This window comes from Bidens hawaiensis, unplaced genomic scaffold, assembly GCF_021521415.1.
Source record: "Bidens hawaiensis isolate Kalapana, Puna unplaced genomic scaffold, B.hawaiensis_p1.1 tig00098533_1, whole genome shotgun sequence".
Classification (NCBI taxonomy): Eukaryota; Viridiplantae; Streptophyta; class Magnoliopsida; order Asterales; family Asteraceae; genus Bidens; species Bidens hawaiensis.
The window spans coordinates 1-21,590 of record NW_027506821.1 but is presented as its reverse complement, the minus strand read 5'-3'; the positions used below and the strand labels follow the sequence as shown (position 1 = coordinate 21,590).

At 36.0% G+C, this 21,590-nt stretch overlaps 2 protein-coding genes across 2 annotated transcripts; one reads left to right on the top strand and one right to left on the bottom strand.

Annotated features, from left to right (window-relative positions):
• The first annotated feature begins 9,057 nt into the window (after positions 1-9,057).
• LOC143618591 (large ribosomal subunit protein uL3m-like) lies at positions 9,058-13,853 on the top strand. The gene is made up of 5 exons (XM_077090738.1): positions 9,058-9,418; positions 12,696-12,905; positions 13,006-13,110; positions 13,216-13,329; positions 13,408-13,853. Exons 1-5 carry the CDS (start codon positions 9,062-9,064, stop codon positions 13,579-13,581), a joined length of 960 nt encoding a protein of 319 aa, XP_076946853.1. The 5' UTR covers positions 9,058-9,061; the 3' UTR covers positions 13,582-13,853.
• Positions 13,854-13,912: 59 nt separating this feature from the next.
• On the bottom strand, positions 13,913-15,288 carry LOC143618592 (pyruvate dehydrogenase (acetyl-transferring) kinase, mitochondrial-like). The gene is made up of 4 exons (XM_077090739.1): positions 14,996-15,288; positions 14,592-14,920; positions 14,291-14,504; positions 13,913-14,195 (listed from the first exon to the last, which is right to left on the bottom strand). Exons 1-4 carry the CDS (start codon positions 15,165-15,167, stop codon positions 14,137-14,139), a joined length of 774 nt encoding a protein of 257 aa, XP_076946854.1. The 5' UTR covers positions 15,168-15,288; the 3' UTR covers positions 13,913-14,136.
• Between the last annotated feature and the right edge of the window lie 6,302 nt (positions 15,289-21,590).

The window sequence follows — 21,590 nt, the reverse complement described above, 5'->3', positions numbered from 1 at the left end:
AATGTTTACTTGCAATTTAACAAGAATCGTTTGAGTGGTTTAATTCCTATGCAATTGACTCATTACAATTGTTGTGAGTATTTTTGTCTCTATTTTTTTCAAATTTAACTCTCCTGATATAATTACATGAATTATATATATATTTCAATAATTATTTTTTTTACAAAATGATTAGTATTTTTTAATGCACTAAAAGTTGTTTGAATAAAATATGTTTTAATCCATTGACAATATACACAATTTAAATGTCCCCTTTGGACATTTTAGAGTCAAAAGAATTGGTCAAAAGAATTCAGTGACCACATAGTTGATGCCCATCAAAGGAGATGAGAAGAAGCAAAACTATTATACAGATACCAGAACTTTTAGTCTAACTTCTAATAGTTACATGTATCATTTGTTTTTATATACTTCAATTATTAATTGGGATAAATTTAAGTTGGATCTGATTTGATTTGGTTAAATATAAAAATGTTGCAGAAGTAGCTGATATTGAGGGTTCATTCGTTACACCACCACTTGTCAAACAATCCCCAAGGAGGGTCAGCATGCAAGCTAGGTTAAAGCAGGTGTAGTAAACTCAAGAGTTTAGGTGAAAGCAAAAGAGCCTACAAGTATTCATTTCTTTCTTTAAAAATTAATTTCATTACAATTAATATTATTTTTATTATTATCAGATCACATATGATCACTTTCCCGGCCTGAACCGCCGGCGACCTTCCAGTTTCCTCTCAACCTTTAATCCAACTCTCCCGAGACGTTAAATTGCAATCACTTCAACTGAATGATGAATTGAGTGGTGAACGATTCTTTTCAATTCCTTTTACGTTTCCTAATCTCTATCACTCGTGTCTAATTTATATGTGCAGTTGGAGCCACTCAAAAACATCAATCTTTCTCACGCCCTGGTAATTTGTTTTATTTTTAGACAGGCTTTTAGGTTTCTGTTTGTTTTGCTTTGAATGATTAACTTTACGATTCTATTGTTATACTTTGTGTGGTGTTAAACGATTATCTTCATTGTTTTTTACCTAATTGATTGTGTTGGTGTTGCAACTTTGTTTTTCATTGTTTTCAGTTTTGCAGGGTTAATGATGTCTCTAGCTGTATATAACTTTGTTCTCATTCTTTCAATTTAAATGAAGTTTTTGGTGTGCAATCACTTCCCAAATTCCGATGCTTTTAAACTCGCTGGCAAGGTATCATATTTCATAGGTTTCCAGTAATGCTTTGTTACACATCATATTTGAATATATGTTCATGTTATTTTTTTTATTTCCGTTGTGTATGTTCAAGAACTTTGTTCCTAAACTTAATATCTTTTATAAAACCCTATGGTAGATTTATAATTTAAATTCCATTGACCTGGTTAGAGGCACACGATTTCTGCATGATTCTTAGCTAAATGTTTGTTTTTTTTTTCTAAAAGAACCAGTTAACCGTTCAAATGAACTAACGAACTGTTTTATGTCAGGTCAAAACAAATGGGTTTGTTTGGGTTCTTAAATCATAAAAGGTTTGTTTGGGTTCTTAAATCACTTTATGAATCTTCTTTATGTACGATATGTTGGTTAGTTTAGACTTTAGACAATAAATGTCAAAACAAATGGGTCGGCTTGATATGTCATTATGTCAATAAGTTGTTTTGTTCTTTAGTTTCTTATTTTCTAAGTTGAACTGATAATACTATCTGTTACATATGGATCTTTTGATACCTTTTTTTATCTTTTTATTTATGATTGTCTTTCTTTAGAAAACTTGTGTGCAACTGATGATTAATGGGATAATAATGTCTGATGAAAAATTGCATTATCTATCATTTTTTTGGTTTAAAAAGGTTGGTTGTTAATATAATTATTTTGCATCTCGGTGATCATGGTTTCAATCTAACAGTGGAAGAACTTCAGATCCATACTATATCTGCTTGGAAAGAAGCAAAGCCATATCTGCATAAACAAATTTTGGAAGATGGTTAAAATATTTTTTAAACGATTAGTGCAGGTCTGTTTTTTTTAAGTTTAGTTCCTTACTTTCAATTGAAACTAAGTAAAACCATGAAACCGCTCAACCCGGTCTTCGGTTTGGTTTTGTGGTCGTTATTTGACTTTCACTTCTGACCGGTCAGTTTCAAGAATTTTAAACTTGTTTACTTTGCAACTTATATCGACAAAATTGGTAATATAAACTGGGCTGAACTGTGAGATTGATGTATATCTTTTCTTTCACATGTTTTATATTAAGTATTATTAGTTATTTATTTTAAAGCATTTCTGTATATCTTCACATCAATAGATTGCTTGTTTTCTTAGAAGCAGGTCAAATTGAGGTAGTTTTTTTATATATTTTCATAAACGTGTTTTTTTTATATATTATGTACTTTTTAAAATGGTCCTAATAAAGCCCAAACCATTAGTAACCGTTCGGTTCAATTCATTTATAGTTTTGTTTTGATGATTAAAAGTTCGTTACGTTTAGTTTGGTTTTAGATAATTAAAAAACCGTTACTATTTGGTTCACCGATTAACCCAAAAACTGTGAAAACCGAACAGTGAACACCTTTAACACACACATTGAGGGGCGTTTCTTTAAGATTCTATATTATGATGAGAACTTTTGTAAAATATAACACAAACATATTTTGGTCATAACCTGCTTTGACTTGAACATATTTTTGTTATAACCCGCTTTGACCCGAATATGTTTTGGTCATACCCGTTTTAAACTGAACATAGTTTGGTCATGACCCGTTTTGATCCGTACGTACTTTGGTCATAACCCTTAGTTCACTCAGAGATCATGTTAATTTTTTATTTCATTCTGATTTGCAGGTTTCACTTCCATGCTAAGTTGTCATTACTAAGAAGCTCACCTGCCATCATTGATGTAACTTCAACGAAGCTCACATCTTCACGAGGTAAAGATTCAGTATTTTTTTATTCTAGAAAAGGTCATACTTTGAAGAATCTTTAACATATGTGTTTTTTACTTGATAAATATAAGAATTTGATTAGCCCAATTTCCTTCTTCATGGCTACATATGTGATATGAAGTGTTATTAATATACTCTTAGTTTTACTTGTTAAATTTTAACAAATTAGGATAGTTTACTATTATGGCACTTGCTTATTAGTGTTAAAGCAAAATTAATAATTTACCCGTGTTGATATTATAATGTGATTTGAGATCAGTGTTGTTAAAGCACAATTACTAATTTACCCTTTTACAAACCACGTGAACTTTTTTTTGAACAACAAAATAAACCATCTCAGCTATATTCCTTTTTATTAAGCAAATGGTTAGAAGTTAATAATTAAATGTAGCTTCATTTAGAGTCGTATAGTTTTTGTGTTAAATTTGAAGTTAATAGTTAGATGTAACTTTTGATATCCGTTTATTTTCAAGATTTTAATCTAAGGTAACGTATGACAAGTTGCAATTGTAAGTTGTAACGCCCAAAAAGATATACGTAATAAGAGTTTTTACATAGTCAAAATTGCTAATAGTTGACCTTTGGCTTTGAAGGTCAATTAATATGATGATATGGCTAATTTATCTCTGTTATGAACAACTTTGTTCTGCATATTTGAGTTAAATACAAGTGTAGTTTTATGTTGTTTGTATGGCTAAACTGGACTTTTTTAGGTTTTAAAACGAGGTTGTTTCTTTCAAGAATTGAATTAAATGCATCCTCTAAAAAGCTAAAACCAATCCATTCAACTCATCGTTTCATTTTCATTTTCATTTCATTCAACTCATCGTTTCCATCGCGTTGATTATCATACACGGTATACATATTATTAACACATTCTGCTTCGATAGTTTGATAGCCTTTACCTCCCTTTCCGTCTCCGCCTCTCACCCACCACCGCCACTGCCGTTATACCCCCCCATCTCCACCTCACTACTCCACCTTTATTTTGCCACCGTCATCACCCATTCTCGGTTTTTGATTATTTGGTCTTCTAGCATTTCATTTTCTAGGCGATTTGTTTTGAATGGCATTAGTTTGGAGGTTTCGCTAGTAATGCCCGCCAGGTGTTTGATTAAATGCCAACACCAAATTTTATTTTAATTTCCTTTGTTTCCAAAAACAAAAAAAGTTTTAATTTCTTAAGTGATTTATGAGGGTCTGTGGTGGAGAGCCCGGTCCTAGCTCGGGCACGGGGATTTGGCGTTGCCCTTTTAAAAATTTTCATGTTTGCAAAGATGGTATCCCGGGATACAAGGGGTACTCTAGGTTACTCATGCATTTTCAGCGGGATCACTTCAATGTAAAGGAAATGAGAGATCAATTAAAGGAGCGTCTTGCTTCGGACTTGGAACTCTACAATAACGTTGTCGAAACCTTGCGCTTGCTTAAGAACTGGTTATGCGGGGAGTGCATGGCCCTGCATGCCTTGAATAGGCCTTGTCTGCATGGAAAAGAAGTTAAATGCACCCCACGTGCAGGAGGCGACTTTGATTTTATTGTGGGGATCCCTCAACCCCGCGATTCGCAGGTGAAACTTGGGAGTGGTCAGTCTGAGACGTTTGTGGTAGACGTCGCTCTCCTTGAGCGCGTCCTCGCCATTCCTATTGCCACTGTCAAGAGTATCCCGCCCGCGTGTCACATGGCTTTTGCCCAGGCTTTGTCAGGGGGGCTCCGTAAAGTGGTGGATGCCCCGAGGTCTATTGAGGCTTGGGTTAAACTTTTGTTGTTGCCTCGTTGCACGTTACGTGTTGTCAAACCGGCTACTAGGCAAGAACGAAGGTCCGGTAACAGGAAATCGCTTCAATGTAGCTCCATTATGCGGGCTTTGGCTGTTTGGAAAGATGGGGCAGGTTTAGAAGAGTTGGTGCTACCGCTCCTTGAACTTCCAGTGATGTGGGATTGCCAACATAAAGAAGAGGGAGGGGGCAATATCAAGCAGTGCCTCCGGAAGGTAGCGGACGGCCATTACACAGCGGCGATCAAAGTCCTGTGTTCATCCGGGGTCGCGCCTGCCGCGGGGGGATACTTTGAGAGCATTGATTGATAAACATCCTGTGGTGGACCCCCCGACCATGCCCTCCGTCGTGCCATCGGAACCAGCCTTGCAGGTGGACGGTGATTGTGTGTTGGAATGTATTAAAACCTTTCCGAAAGGTACATGTTGTGGGAGGGATGGTTTGCGGGCCAAACATATTTTAGACGCTTTCTGTGGCCAGGGGTCTCCGACCGCCTCCGGGCTCTTAAAGGCCATCATTGATGTTGTCAACTTGTGGCTTGGGGGGCTTTGTCCAAAAGTTCTAGCGGAGTTCATTGCTTCGGCACCGTTGACCCCCCTGTTGAAGCCTGACAATGGAATTAGACCCATCGCAGTGGGGGCCATTTGGAGAATATTGGTGTCGAAAGTCGTTATGCGTAAAATAGAGAAAAAGGTGGCTGCTTATCTAGGGGATTTCCAATTCGGGGTTGGGATCCCTAATGGGGCAGAAGCGGTATTGCATAGTGCTAACAGATTTTTGAGCGCGTTTCATTCTGACGGGTCCCTGGCTATGCTCACTGTTGATTTTTCTAACGCCTTCAACGAGGTGGATCGGACGACCCTTCTCAAGGAAGTTAGCTGCATATGTCCATCCATCTTCCCATGGGTCCAGTTTTTATATGCCCGCCCCGCCCGTTTATATGTGGGGGATACTCATATCGGGGCTTTTACTGGGGTGCAGCAAGGGGACCCCCTTGGCCCTCTTCTTTTTGCGTTGGTCCTTCATCCGCTCATCCTTAGGGTGCAGGGGACCTGTTCCTTGCCCTTCCATGCTTGGTATTTAGACGATGGCACTATTACTGGTAAGGCTGAGGAGGTCGCTAGAGCGTTGGGCATTATTCGCTCAGAGGGGGCGTCTTTAGGGCTTAGGCTTAATATTCGAAAAACAGAGGTTTTTTGGCCGTCATGTAATGATTCGAAGAAAGTGTCGGGTTTATTCCCTAGAGAGATTAGCAGGCCTGCGATGGGAGTTAAACTCTTGGGGGGAGCGGTTAGTCGGGATGCAGGGTTTATTCGGTCTTTGGCAACTAAAAGAGCTTTGAGGGCGGTTGAACTTATGAAACGCCTGCCGGACCTGAGGGACCCCCAAAGTGAGCTCCTTTTGTTACGCTCGTGCATGGGGGTTGCTAAGTTAGTGCTTGGGCTCCGGACCTGTCAACTTGAACATGTCAAAGAGGCTGTGTCCATCTTTGATGCGGGCCTGCGGGGAGCAATTGAAGATATTGTTGTGTGTGGAGGACCGCATTTTGGGGACCTCCAATGGAGGTTGGCTTCCTTCCCTATGCGTTGCGGAGGCTTAGGAATTTTCTCGGCTGAGGATGTCTCCGCATATGCATTTGTGGCTTCCAGGTCTCAGTCGTGGAAATTGCAGGACCACGTCCTGCGAAACGCTGGTGTTACGGGGGTAGATCCTGACTACTCTTTTGCACTTGGTAATATTGGAACAACTCTCCCGAACCTTGATATAGGCGGTTTTACTGATAAGGAGACCGCCCCCAAGAAACCTCAACAAACCTTGGCGAGTGCTCTTTATGGTAAACACGTACATGATTTGGAAGAGAGATTCGATATGACCCCGAGACAAAAGGCAGTTTTAGCTTGTCTCAAGGGGGCTCATGCCCAGGATTTTTTGACTGTTGTGCTCATTAAAGGTCTTGGGCAACGGATGTCGGCAGTTGAATACAGAGCCATTCTTAAATACCGGCTTATGATTCCCCTTTTCCCTCCAGATGAATTATGCCCCATTTGTAAAAAAGCTTGTTTGGATAGATTCGGTGAGCATGCCCTCCACTGTAAGGAATTGCCGGGATTCAAGTATCGTCATAACTGGGTTAGAGATGTGTTATGGGATGTGCTTAGACGTGCCGGGATCTCAGCCAAGAAAGAGGCACCTGTTAACTTTTTGACTGATCCGCGTGAGGGAAGATCTACCCTGCGTCCTGCGGATGTTCTTGTGTTTGGCTGGGCAGGGGGTAAGCATGCGTGTGTTGACCTCATTGGGGTGTCCCCGTTGGTGGGGCTGAGAGACAGTGGCTTCGTACCGGGACAGGCTGTTTTGAGAGCGGAGTCTAGAAAGGTTGCTAAGCATGAGACATCGTGTTTGGAGAATCAGCACGTGTTCATTCCATTTGCCTTCGACACTTTTGGATCCCTAGCTCCCGAGGCGGTTCGTTTCTTGGAGCGGGTGCAGAAGGTGGTCCACAGTGACTCGCAGAGCCCGAGGAACCAAGGATTTATATTTAGTAGAATAAGCTTTGCGATTCAAAAGGGGATAGCGGCGCAGCTTGTTGCTCGCTTACTCATTATCCAGATGTAGTTCGGTTTGTAAAACGAATTAAAAATAAGTTACGGTTGGCTGTGCTTATGGTTAGACTTTAAGGACTATGACCGGTCAACACATGTGGCGGATCGTCTCGTCTTAAATGAAATCGGTATTACTGCCAATTGTCCAGTTTATTTTTATTTTGAAGACGATTAAACATAATTTATTGATCTTTGTGCTTCTTCATTTGAAATATGACACTTTAAAGGTGTGAAAAATAGGCGTTCGTGTAACACCTAACCTTAGAAGTAATGATGCTATTAGTCCATCATCCATATATGCCACATTTTAAAGATATCTAATACATAGATAAGTGAATTAATCTCATGAGTCATGATTTTCATTTTTCTTATTTATTTATATATATATTTTGTTGTGACACAACACTGACAACCATCAACGACTTACATATACAACAGAAAGAAAAACTAGGATTGTTGCATAATTTTAAGAGGCGTAACTAAAATAACCACATCTATCCTATTCATTACATAATTTGTTGTTTTATTTTCTAGGTATAGCAGTTGGAATACAATATTCTTTTACACGTAGTTTTAAATTTAATCACAATCTTTTATGGTGAAGACTAATTAACATGATGCAATTTGTAGGGTGCATTGAAGTTTATGAAGTTAACGAAAGTTGTTTCTTTCTTAATTAAATCACAATCGGACAATTTACAGGATTTGAGAAGCCAGGTCCATGTTTATATGGTTTTCTAGCCCAAAAATTGTTGTTAGTTTTTGATTGACTCTATATGTGAGCTTGGAAGAACTTCTGGAATCTGTTGCATGTGTGTGCAAAAACTTTACCATTTTTTGTTTTCTATTTATTACCTTATATATATTGTACAATGCAAAACACGTCTTTATGATAGGACGTTATTATTACTCATATTATACATCTTTTTTCATATACGTAATTCGTGTGCATATAAAATGAAACCGTCAACTTCATACAAGCTAAATCATATATAGTTGACGTAGGAGCCAATAATGAATGGAATTAGCATACAAGACATACACTCATTCACACCATACTAACTACTAAGGCGGACAAAACTGAATCTAACACCAGCTGACATTCAAACAAAACGGCTAAGTGTTTTCCGGTCGCTACTAAAAGCTTACAATTAATTTGTTGGTATAGTAATCACCTTTTCTTGTGATTCTAGCATCAGTTGGGATACCCGCCGCAACGTGCGGGCTCTCCTACTAGTTCAAATAAATTGAGATCTATAAAGACCGAACAAACATGAACACGGTCATGTTCGTGTTCATTCATTTAACTTTAACTAAACACGAACGTGAACAGTTAAACGAATAGAGTTTCTTGAACTCACAATTTTTTTTTTAACTTTTAAACATTTTTACAATCGGGTAAATAATTTAAAAATAATTATGTCGGATACATCGGGTAAATGAATCAATATTATCGGGTATATTACAAATCCTAAACCCGTTCCAAACTCTCGAAAAATTTAAAAACTAATCCCAAACTCTAATGGGTCAGGTAACACCGTCCCAGTTATGTCGGGTTTCGGGTAATGGGCCTCGTTTAGTGGGGTAGTAGTTGCAAGGACTAAAGATGTCTGAAACATACATTTGAAGGGTTTCCTCACTACCACACTGTTTTGTTTTAGACCTAAAAACGCTACTATTTATCTTCTTCTATCCATGGTGTCGATCTCTCACTGTATGTAACATAACACATTGAGGTTAGCTAATCAATCATGGCGGCCGGATCACGAGGTCTCATTTCATACCTCTACCTCTTCCGTAGTAGTAGTAACATATCAAATCCTCCGTACAGAACCACCGTTTCAATAGCCAATCAGTTTCTAAGAGCCTTTAGTTCAGACACATCATTAGCCAATGAAAACAACAACAACAACGGAAGAACAGTTGAAGGTAAACCGGGAGTGATGACGGCTGATTCGAAACGGACCGGAGTCATCGCTGTGAAATGTGGAATGACGGCGCTTTGGGATAAATGGGGAGCTAGGGTTCCGATTACTGTTCTCTGGTGCGATGAAAACATTGTCTCCCAAGTTAAAACGCCTGACAAAGAAGGAATTACTGCTCTACAGGTCTCATCATTAGTTCTTAATTTACTTATTATTAGGTAAATCATTTGTTATAAGCATATGATCTAAACCTCCAATCCATTTTTTTACAATCTAAGTGTTACATTATTAATAAACTAAACCTCTGTACTACGAAGACTAAGGTCTTTAAACCAAAGTGAAGTACCAAGACTGGATGCAATTTTTAATGGCATGGAAGAAGTAAAAGTTTATTTAAGGAACTACAATAAGTTGGAGTCAAGCTGTTTTTATCCTCAAGTGCATTATATGCTATTCAATATTATATACACAAATAAATAGGAAAACTTAACAATTAAACATTGAAATTTTCATGTAATTAACCTTCAGATGATGCAAAAGGCAAAGCATAAGTCCTGCATTTATTGTGAAGACCAGCATGATCAGGCTTCTATAGTTGCCCAGGCTGTCCATTGGCAGAATATAAATAAAAATCTTGTTGACAGGTATAAATAAGTGTAGAATTTAAATAACTATAGACACAACTATAGTAGATTCGATATAGGGTTCAAATAATCAGTAAGCAACTAGCATATGAACATCGATGGTGCTCAACAATAAACAAATTTATAAAAGAATCACAAAATCAGAATATAAATTTTATATGTAAAATACCTTGTTAATAACATAAAAAAGCCGAAAGATGTGACACATCTACACAGAAATTCAGATGAAATTTATCAAATCTAAAATAAATCGATGAATATAAGAATCAGAGAACAAAATTTTCACACCACATGTACACCTTGAAGATAAAACAGATGGTTGATGGAGATTATGAGAACACCAATTCAGAGATAGAACTAGTCTAGTTAGGGTTTGGGTTTAGGAAGCGAGTGAGAGAAAAATGGAGACGTATTAGGGTTTGGGTTTAGGAATAAATGGACGACGTATTAGCATTTTATGTTATGAAGATCCGGTTCAAGCTATATGGATCAAATAGAGCTGTGTCATTCTTATCTAGTAATTGAGGAATGGGTTCAAGCGGGAAAAGTATTCGAAAACTTGATGAGAGAGTGACATGTGTCATCTAGTATTATATTTTATTAGAAAAGTATGATATGCGTAATGCTTTTAAATAAGGAAATGTGAAGTTTTATTAGCTGCAAAAGAGGTGTATTTAATTTAGGGTATAGGAAGTGTGTTTGATGGACCTGCTATTAGAATTGAAGATTAATTTTGAATCTGTTAAGTTTTCTTGATATATGTTTACTTGTGAATTGAATACCGCTATTCTGTTAATCACTTACTTATGCTGGTAATCGTTTATTGTATATCTTCTGAACTTAACACTGGTTCATCGTGTTGGTATATGGTTCGACAACAATTTTATTATTATGTGATGTCCTTTTAAGTTAGTTTTTTTTATAAGGTGTTCAGCTGAGGCTTACGCTCTTTCTGAGTTTCTGGTGCTTGGAGCATGCATACCAGGCCATGCAAACTTGAGAGTCTTGCCATTTGTTGGGTTGGGGATCTAGGTTTTAAAAGGTGCATGAGGGGCTCAGGGAAACTCAGATAGAAGCCAAATTCGAGATTGGCGATCTCCGATTGAATTTAAGAAACTAAATGCAAACTTGAGAGTCTTGCCATTTGTTGGGTTGGGGATCTAGGTTTTAAAAGGTGCATGAGGGGCTCAGGGAAACTCAGATAGAAGCCAAATTCGAGATTGGCGATCTCCGATTAAATTTAAGAAACTAAATAAAAATATAAAGATACTTGTTGCAATTTTCTCTTCTTTTCATTACTAAATTGAAATGCCTTTTTATAGGCTACAATGCAAATGAAATAAACTACACCCACTACTCCACTACTCTACCTAAGTTAAAGGAAACGTGCATTTAGGAAAAACAAAATAACAAACATGCATGCAAAGAAATGGGAAACATGGAAACATGGATAAAATAAACGTGGTGCAATAGGCTACGGGTTAGTTATGGACGGGTCATGGAGGATGGATCGTATCATACGGGGCTTGACGTGACGCTTCTTGTACTTCTAGGTCATAGTTTGTCTATGTAGGAGGAAAGTATGTAAAAGCAATCCGAAGGGTGAAATATTTTTTGAAAGGTTTAGTTGATAGAAGATTTTTATGTTAAACTGATGAGAGAGACAATTTTTTGGTTGTGAATAAAGCTTATTTGGTTGCACATAGAGCAACTCTTCAGGTACGTGATGCGCGCCTCTCGTGTCTCGTATTTTGGGACCTAAACGTCTAGAGCTTCTCATGTCTTTTGAAACAGGGTACGGGATTAGTCAGCTCATGCATGTGTGCACAGTGCACGTCATATTTGCTGAATCGAAGGCACAAAGTTGAGCTTTGGGTGTAGTGGCAAAGTGCTTAAAGGGTGAGGCCTAAGATGAACGACGCATATAGCTTGAGCATGCCATTTTAGGGGTTTTAGATATGCTGCTGCTTTTTCTGTACATCATTAAGTTTGAAACCTCATAGGAAATTAAGAAACCTCATGAGGAACATCATCAACTAGACAGAAATTTTAATTTTTTAACTTTATTATCAACAGTAGTTTGAACGTTTAAAGGGCACGTATGAATGTTATTATCAAAATTCAACAGAAAGAGGTATGTACAGGTACAGAGTATGAACAGCATCATTGTTAGTAACCATTTTAGAGGAAGAAGCACCCCAATGAGAGAGAAATTGATACAGAATTACCTTTGAAACCAACAATAGTATAACATCATATTGGGTTGAGGATATAAGTGTGCAAATATAAATCGAGGAACATGAATTAGAAATTATTTTCTAATGTTGATTAAGGAGAAGATTTAAGGAGAACCAAAAGAAATGAAGGGTTAGGTCAAATCTTAGATTGAGTTACTAGGGTAACAGGGTATGGGTGTTCACAGTTTGGTTTTAAACCGTCAATGCTTCTGACAACACTCTGCACATTCTAACCCGTATTTAGAGCTTCTTAGTAGACTTCCCACTATGGCAACAGATGAGGAGTTTGATTAAAAGTTACTGTTAGGCATGAATGAATTATGATTAGCCGGGATAGAGCCAGTAGGATCATTTGTGTACATCTGTGAAAAATTGCAATACTTGTGTTGTTTTATATGATTAAAAAGATATCCATTACGCTCTTACAGTATTTTCTTATTGCTAAGATTCTTGAATATGAAATGCTACAAACTGCAAAAGAGGTATTTTTAATTCAGGGGACAGTTGGTGTGTCTAGTGAACCTGTTATTATGATAAAGATGGATTTTGAACCTCTTAACTCTAATTTTTGGTAATCAGATTGGTTGTGGGCATAAAAAAGAGAAACACTTAACAAAGCCAGAAGTAGGACACTTTCGAGCACAAGGTGTTCCTTTGAAGAGGAAGTTAAGAGAGTTCCCAGTAACCGAGGATGCGTTACTGCCACTTGGCACTCAGATCAGTGTCCGTCATTTCGTACCTGGTCAATTCCTTGATGTTACTGGAATCACAAAAGGAAAAGGTTTCCAGGTGACAACTTATATAGCATTAAATCATGTGTTTTTTTTAATATACATACATATGTTCCGTCATCTGTGAACTCTTGTATGATATTTATATACCAACTCAGGGTGTGATGAAAAGATGGAATTTCCAAGGTATGCCCGCGTCTCACGGAGCATCAAAGTCGCATCGAAGTCCTGGTTCTACAGGTCAGAGAGATGCTCCGGGTAAGGTATGTTGTTATATGTGGGCTCATTTTAACATTTTCCATTAGTTAATTTCTTTGTGTTTTCTTGCAACATTTTGGTGGATCTGATAAAAACCTTCTTTGAACCAGGTATTTAAAGGTAAAAAGATGGCTGGTCGTATGGGCGGGAAGCAGAGGACAGTTAAAAATGTGTGGGTATACAAAATAGACCCTGCAAGGAACTTAATTTGGGTTAGAGGCCAAGTATGATTCTTGATTTGGATCTATGTTTTGTATATATTTTATGAAATTATGCTCACATTTTGTTATATCGGTGTATAGGTACCGGGGAACGAGGGGGATTTCGTATTTCTAAAAGATGCATTGTACAAGAAACCCGATATATCAACGCTTCCGTTCCCGACTTACTTTTCAACAGAAGATGAGGATGTGAGCAGTTTGGAGCCACTGGTTGCAGATCTTGGAGAGACAGATCCATTTATGGCTGCTGATTGATCAATGCAATCCTACTATTATTTTTGTTTTATGTTGCTCAAGGCTTCTTAGAGGTAGGTTGGTTGATTCTTGAATCTTGATGAATGTAAAAGCTGGGAAGTAACAGCTTGGACTTTTGTTTTGATAATAGAAATGAAATGTTGTGGTTGCTTAAAACTATAGAACTTAATTTTTAATAAAATTATAAGTTTTGCCATTAGTTGTGATATTTGTTTATGTTTTATAATTGGGTGTTAATAATTGAATCTTTTCATTCTAAACAGGTATAAATGGTTTGTAATAAAGTTGTAAACAGATTTATGGTTTTTAATGATTTGTACTACCCTTGTATAGTTTGGGTTGAGTGGTTTAATTGTATTACAACTCGAACACTGCTCATTTATTAAACTTTATACCTTATTTATCAATTAAGTTGAGATTAGCTATATGATATTAAACACCGTGATGCATTTTTGGACCTGCCATGTTTTTCTTGGTCTATTACATTCAAACCCTAGATATTTACATCCGAACACGCATTTATACATTCCCTAATCAACACGGAAGCACGCATTATCAAGGTAACGGTTCTTGTGAATCTCCCAAACGTGACAGGTGAAGATACGCATCTGTTCCTGCAACACAAAACAACACAACACACGTTCATCATCTTCAAGTACCAACAAATAAACCATATTGGTTGTCAAATTGGTTTAATTTATCAACATACCATAGCCTTCCATGGAGATAATTTGCAAATCCCCTCCAAAATACCGAGCATACAACCGGCTAATGGGTAACCCGTATCCATAACCCGCCATTGTCACCACACCCGTGGATCCAACATCTAACCGCTCATAAACCGGATCACGTGCAGTACTATAAAGATATGTAAAAATCCTAGGAAGACCACTTCTTGCTATCCCACCACCTTCATCTGAAACCTACTCACAAATAACACATCAAAACCATCAAAACATGAAACATAAATTCATAAACTTTAATCTAAAACATAAAAAAACCAAGCATGCCTTGATTGTAACATCTTCTTCTCCATCTGCCACAATTATACATATAGGCGGTGTTGGTTTGTCTGACTCCATAAACCGCTCTTGGACTGCACGCAACAAGTTTTTAACCAACTCAAACACCATCATATGAAAGTGCGTCGGGACATAGGGGAACGTGAAACTAGGATCACCATAGATATTAACATCCGGTGCACTGCCATATTCCCGGAAACAAACAGAGCGTGCATCTTCACTTGCGTCTTTAGCTACTTGAATTGGAGACATTTTCGCGTGTATATAACCGATACAGTTCGGTGGTTGGTTGGGATCATGAATCGCCACGTGTTGACCTGCGTTTGACCAAGATTTAAGCCACAAAACCAAGTTTAACATACATAGAAAAATCAACAGGGTTTGATGCTAACCGATTAGCATTCGAATTCCGATTCGTGACATGTAAAACCGATCAAGAAACTGGTGGATTTCATCAAGACCTTCATAATGAAGCTTCTGGTGAAGACTTTTTTTCAACTGTTGAACTCCTAGAGCCATGGTCGGGACGACATTATTATGTCGTACCTTAATCAGCTTAATCATCTGTGTAAATTCTCTCTCGTCATTTATGTTCTTGATCTCAGGAAAGGATCTGAGGTCATGGAACGAATCCAGATACCAATCGCGCACCTGAAAATCAAAACCATACACAGTTAGATACAATGAAATTCCATAAACAAGACAAGAGTTATTTAAATAAACCTGAATATTTCAACAACTTTTTTCCAAGAAACATAAAGAAATTGAAACCCCATAAACAAGACAAGAATTTGGTAAATAAAAACCAGTTTTGCAGACAAATTCAAGAACAGCATAAACTGAAAACCCGAGGAAATAAAAAGATATTTACTTGAAGAACAGGAGGTTTGTGAGAGAGGCCATAAGGAAGCGAGTGGAGTTCAATGGCACGTCTAGTGATCCTGATGGGAAGCGATGATCATGTTCCGTTGGGAGGGAGGAAACGGAGCCGAAATCCAACATGCAGCGTAAGCTCACACCCATCTGCTTCATGGCGCCCCATTTGTGGACGTCTTCGACTAGACTCTTGCTGTCACAGAAGATGAAGATGACTCAGGTTTAGGAATTAATGGAGGAGTAATTGGGTTCCATGATATTATCGAATCTGATTGTCATGAATAAGTGATGACGGGGAAACATGTGTTTCGTGGTCGACGATATCACTACTTTAATCACACCTCATCCAATTTATAAATTACTAGTTTCATCACTGTGTTTATTAAGTTTTTATTTTAATCATTTTGCTATTTTATAATAATTTATTTTATTTTTTAACGTATTAATTTAATACGTATATATTAGTTTGTTATTATATTTTTTAGCGTTTAACTTTTTTCAACTGAGATGTGTAGGTTTTTTAGACTTTGAACGAACAAACATTAATTGATACGAGCATGTTGATTTTTTTAAATGAGCAAACATGAACACAAACAACACAAACATTTGTCTAATGAAAAAGGGGATGATAATGTAGTTGACAATGGTGGGTAGTATCGGAAGTTAACCGGCGATTAAGATGATAGACCAACAACAGAGAACGTGTAAAGAAGATAAATTAAATTAGGGTTTAATGATAGTGTTTACCAATAAATGAGATCTTATAACCCATTTGAGGGCTATTAGGGTTTGGTAAGACCCATAACCTGTGTAAATTATTGTTATTTCACAAATAAATGAGATGTTATAACACGTTTAGGAGTTCCGGGTTTGGTGAGACTCATATCCGTAAAAATTACTGTTTGATTATGAAAGAGTTTCATAAATATATGAGATGCTATAACCCATTTAAAGACTATCCGGATTTGGTAAGAACCATACCTGTGAATTCGGGTCAAATGCATGAGAAACCTTCGTTTAATAATCAAAAAATCTGGTGGCCCTAGAGAATTGGGGGGGGGGGAGGCAACCTGAAAACGACACATAGGATTCAATGGTAGACAATTATATTAGTAGTTAGATTAGATAATAATATATTCTTTTTAATCCATTCGATCATCTTCATTTCACTCTTAGAATATATAAGTGAGAAACCCCCAACTCAACCCGAGCCCTTTATTTTTCTCAACATCTGCTTCATGACACCCCTTTCCTCACGTGAGGGGTGCCATGTCAGCGTCCACGTCAACCAGTAAGGGTTGACCACTGATGTATACCGCATAGCCTATCATTTGCTATTAAATAATAATAATAATATTTATTTATTTATTTTGGTTATGAGTTACGTGACATGGAAAATTTTGAGTGAATTTGATGTTTTATTCATTTTACAAGAATTTGGGGAAATTAACATGTTATTCAACAAGTTGGTACGAATTATATTTGTGTACATGAACTTTGTGTGTTTTATTTTACTTGCGTACATGCATTGGGAGTAATCAAGGCCATCTAGTGCTGGTGGCATGTGAACTCTAAGTCGACCTAAGAAGTTATGGAGTTTGAAAAGGTAGTATATTAGAGTTTCAAACTTAAAATTACACAATTAATTCACATGAAATCACTTCTTCATTAAAAAATAAATAAATAAATGATGAGGACTAAATGTGCAACTCTCTCACAAAAGTTTGAACCAACTTTGTGAATTTAAAAGTCCCGGGATCAACCCTGATATCCGGTCAAACAACGGTAGTCATTTATGCAATTTTTTCACAATAATATTTTATTTTAATTATGAGTTACATGACAATATGGGCGTGCATCACGTTTACGTTTGACAACAGTACCATAAACACATGTAGCCAATTATCAACAAATTTTTAGGTGTATGTTAGTGGAGCATCGTGCGCATCATAACATGTACGTGATGGAGTGTTTGGTTATACATCATTTTCAAATTTTAGGCATTTTGTATTGCATTCGAATATACATTGTTTCACTTTTTTAAAGTTTGCCGAACAATGTTGTTTTTTATATCCGAATTGGGAGATCATGTTGTATCACACTCATATAAGTTATCAACGTAACGACATGTGAGACAATAATTTTGGAAATTAAACAGAATTGAGTGTCATGAAAAAGCGATGGGGAAACGTGCATAGTTATGTGTTACGTGACAACATGGTCATGAAATTTTGTTTACATTCGATGAGAGGACATGAACACATTTGGTCGCTTATCAACAAGTTTGTACCTGCATGTTTGTTAGTGGAGGGTTGTAATGGGTACATAATGGAGTATTGGAGTGTTTGGTTATACATCTTTTTCATTTTGTATATGTTTTGTATTTTTACCTAAGAACATACATTAATTGCGCTTTTGAATTTTGCTACACAATTGTTTTCTTTATACCCCAATTAGAAGATTATGTTATATTCTAGAATTTCTACTTATAGTTAGTAGTTGCTGGATATGCTATGTGACTATAATATTTGTATCTTTTAAGAGGTTTATCTTTGGTAGTTTTTAATGAAATGGTTAACTTGTCATTCACCAAGTTGGGGTGAATCATATTTGTTAACATGAATTTGGTGTTAGTTTTGTACATTCATTGGGAGCAATCAAGGTCGTCTAGTGATGGTACACGGACCGTTAACTAGATATCCAAACATTATGGGTATAACATTTATATATGTGCATATTTTATACCATCATATATCGTAAACCATGATACATGATTGTTGTTCCTGTAGGTTGTCCTCATATATGGGAGAAACAGTTCGTTGATGATCATACCATTTATAAAACCTCCAAATATATATATATATATATATATATATATATATATATATATATTTCTCTATAATATTATGGATTGGGGAGCCTCGCTAGATAAACATTTTAACATAAAATATAAATGAATGAAAATCTTACAATACCATCTCGTAATTCAGATTAATTATATATATAATATATATATATATATATATATATTATATATATATTAAACTAACTAATGTGTGTTAAAAGATATACTTAATTAATTAATAGTATTTGATTTTTGCAAGCTAACCAAGTACATGACTAATGTGATAACTTATTTGATTATATTTCATATTTCATTACATTTTCTTGTTTACGTGAAACCGAATAAACCCTAAAACTAGTTTTATTTACCGAATCGGGATGATGAGTCTCCTAAACCAAATGCCATAATACATTCTTTGTAATCTTGTAAATAAACAACTGAAAATTAGAAGAAAAAAAAACCATATGTTTAAGTAGAGAGAGAACGTGGAAAATTTAAAAATGTGCCCCTTGGTTTGACTCATAGGAATATGATACATAAAATATAATAAATGATTGATATGATATTAGTGTTACATGGATGGGTTTTGTTTTGATGTCTATCAATACATCAATGATTAGGAACTATTATTTATTATTTAAGAATTGATTGTATATGTCACATAAGTTTTATTTTTTATTTTAATGGTCAAGTTTTTTTACACTTTAGCATGCTAGATGATATCATATCAGTAAAAGGAAAGATAAATCTGGATTCAAATTCCAAATTTTTTAATATATTTGTTAAACTGAAAACATGTTTTGGTTAGAAAATAACGAAATTGAACATGTATGAATTCACTCTAATTAAATATGAGGCTAGAAAATAAAAAATAAAAAACTGAATTGGAATGAGTCACTCAAATTTATCCTAAAACATATAAGCCAATCAAGTGGAATGAAGATAATCAGGTGAGCGTTCATTAATGATTCAAATATACATTTCAAAGAATCAAATGAAAGTAATTAGAAGCTCCCACTCCCTCACCTATCATAATCGCCTGGCCCTACCACCGCCATTATCACCACACTCGTCTTTGTTATGCGCCCATGCCCACTGCGAAAACACTGCAACCATCAACGTTGCCACCACTGCCGCATTCAACTTCTTTGACAAAATTAAACATTTTTTTCCTAACATATACATCACAAATTTCAACTACTTTGACAATTTCCAGTTTAAATTGCATTTCATTAGGAAATAGTTCAGTTCAAAAACAACATCCTTCAAATTCCAATTACTCAACGTTCAAATCTGTCGTATACATACATACACAATACACAGTTGTTGTGTCACCTTAATAAGGAAAATGGCTAAAATGCCGCTTTTAGATAAACAAAAAATTATATATGTAATAAAAAAAATCAAATCACACCATCTCTGTAATAGGTAAATGCCTCTTTTTCTCCTGAAGTTGTCGGAATAATTATTTGTAATAAGATATTGGCTACAATTGAAAAGGTTTTGTCAACAAAATTTCCATTTATCCACGATCTAGACATAGGTAACAATCCATTCCATCATTGTTCTCGTTACTTCTCATGGAAAAATATTCCCCCTCAAAAAAAGAACTCTACTGTATGAAATGACATAATACCATATTCATTCTCATACAAAAAAATTCATACATAATCATAATGGCAAATATTTTATGTAAGACATTGAATAACGCGACAACCACCACTCGATCGATAGTTAATACCATCTTGCAATTCATATTAATATTTTGTCTAACATGAATTAATTAATTAATAGATATATATTTTAAACAACAAAATTAAACCTTAACTTGAAGTTGCAAGGTTTTGAAACCACAGCCTCACATTTATAATAGGAGACACCATATTACACCGATTATTTATCTACTTATCTTTTGTATTGCGTTTTTCGTTTTATGTGATACCGAATATGCCTTAAAGCTAGTTTTATTTACCAAACCGGGATGATAAATTTCATAAAAGCGTGTGTCGAATTTTCAATACAATGTAGTTAACAAATATGTAGCGTATAAGGAACTAAAAAGAATATTAAAACACTTAGTTACTAGAAGAGAGAACGTTGAAGATTTAAGTATTTTGTCCTTAGTTTCACTAATTGTAAAACAAAAATAATGCATGAAAATAAAATAATACGTAGATATGATATGACATGGTGGATTTATATGGATGTCTATCAACACATCAATCATTAGTTCCCCTATTTACTAGTGGAACACCGTGGAACACCCGCGTGATGTAACGATGTCGATAACTTATAATGCGATAGTTAATTCTTGTTAGATTATCAATTCTCTTGCACAGTGACGAAGCTTGGACGAAGACGTCGAGGGGGTCCGAACGAAAATACGCATTATAAAAAGCGTAAACGGAGGGGGCCGGGATTAAATTTTTGGTTAAAAATGAGTAAATTTACAATACGTATTAAAAATGTCAAGCGAAAACGGGTAAATTTACAATATTGCGCAAAAAAACGGAGGGGGTCGGGGCCGCCCCTAGCCCCAACCATCCTTCGCCACTGCTCTTGCAGTATATCATATAGTATGATAGCCATCGTTTATTTCTTCTAGCTTTTCTACGTTTATTTCATCCGCTTCTTGAATTCATTCCAGTGAGCTTTATACGATTGGTTATACGTGATGTGATTCTCCAACTTCGTCATTTCTCAGACCTTTTCACCTAATAGCTGTAAATAAACTTATAAAGATTCATTTGATATGATAAAACATTAAAAAAATTATTTGTTCAATTTAAGATAAGACTGCCAAATATAACGGAATCATGTAATTAAATACCTTATGTGATGTTTATGCACGAGTTAATTGCGAGGATAGTTGCCGGCCATAACGAAGTCAGGAACACGAACTAAACAGCTATGTTAATATAGTTAAATAGAGTGGTTATGACGACGATGGTTTAAGGATCAAATATGCAGGTTTAATTGTATTATGGTGGTCGTTACATTGTAAATTCATGAACGGGTTATGTCGGATTGGATATAATAAGCATTACGAATCAAATTTGATCGATATAACATAATTACGTCGGTGTGCCGACTATGGCAAGATTAACAAGTCCATTGATTTGATTTCCAAGTATACGACGAGAATTGAGGTCCAAGTTAATCAAATCGGGTCCTGGAACACGATATGGGTCATGGGTTTTGGGCATATCCTGATGGGTTTTTTTATTTATTTTTTTTTTTTTTATTTTTTTTTTTATTTTTTTTTA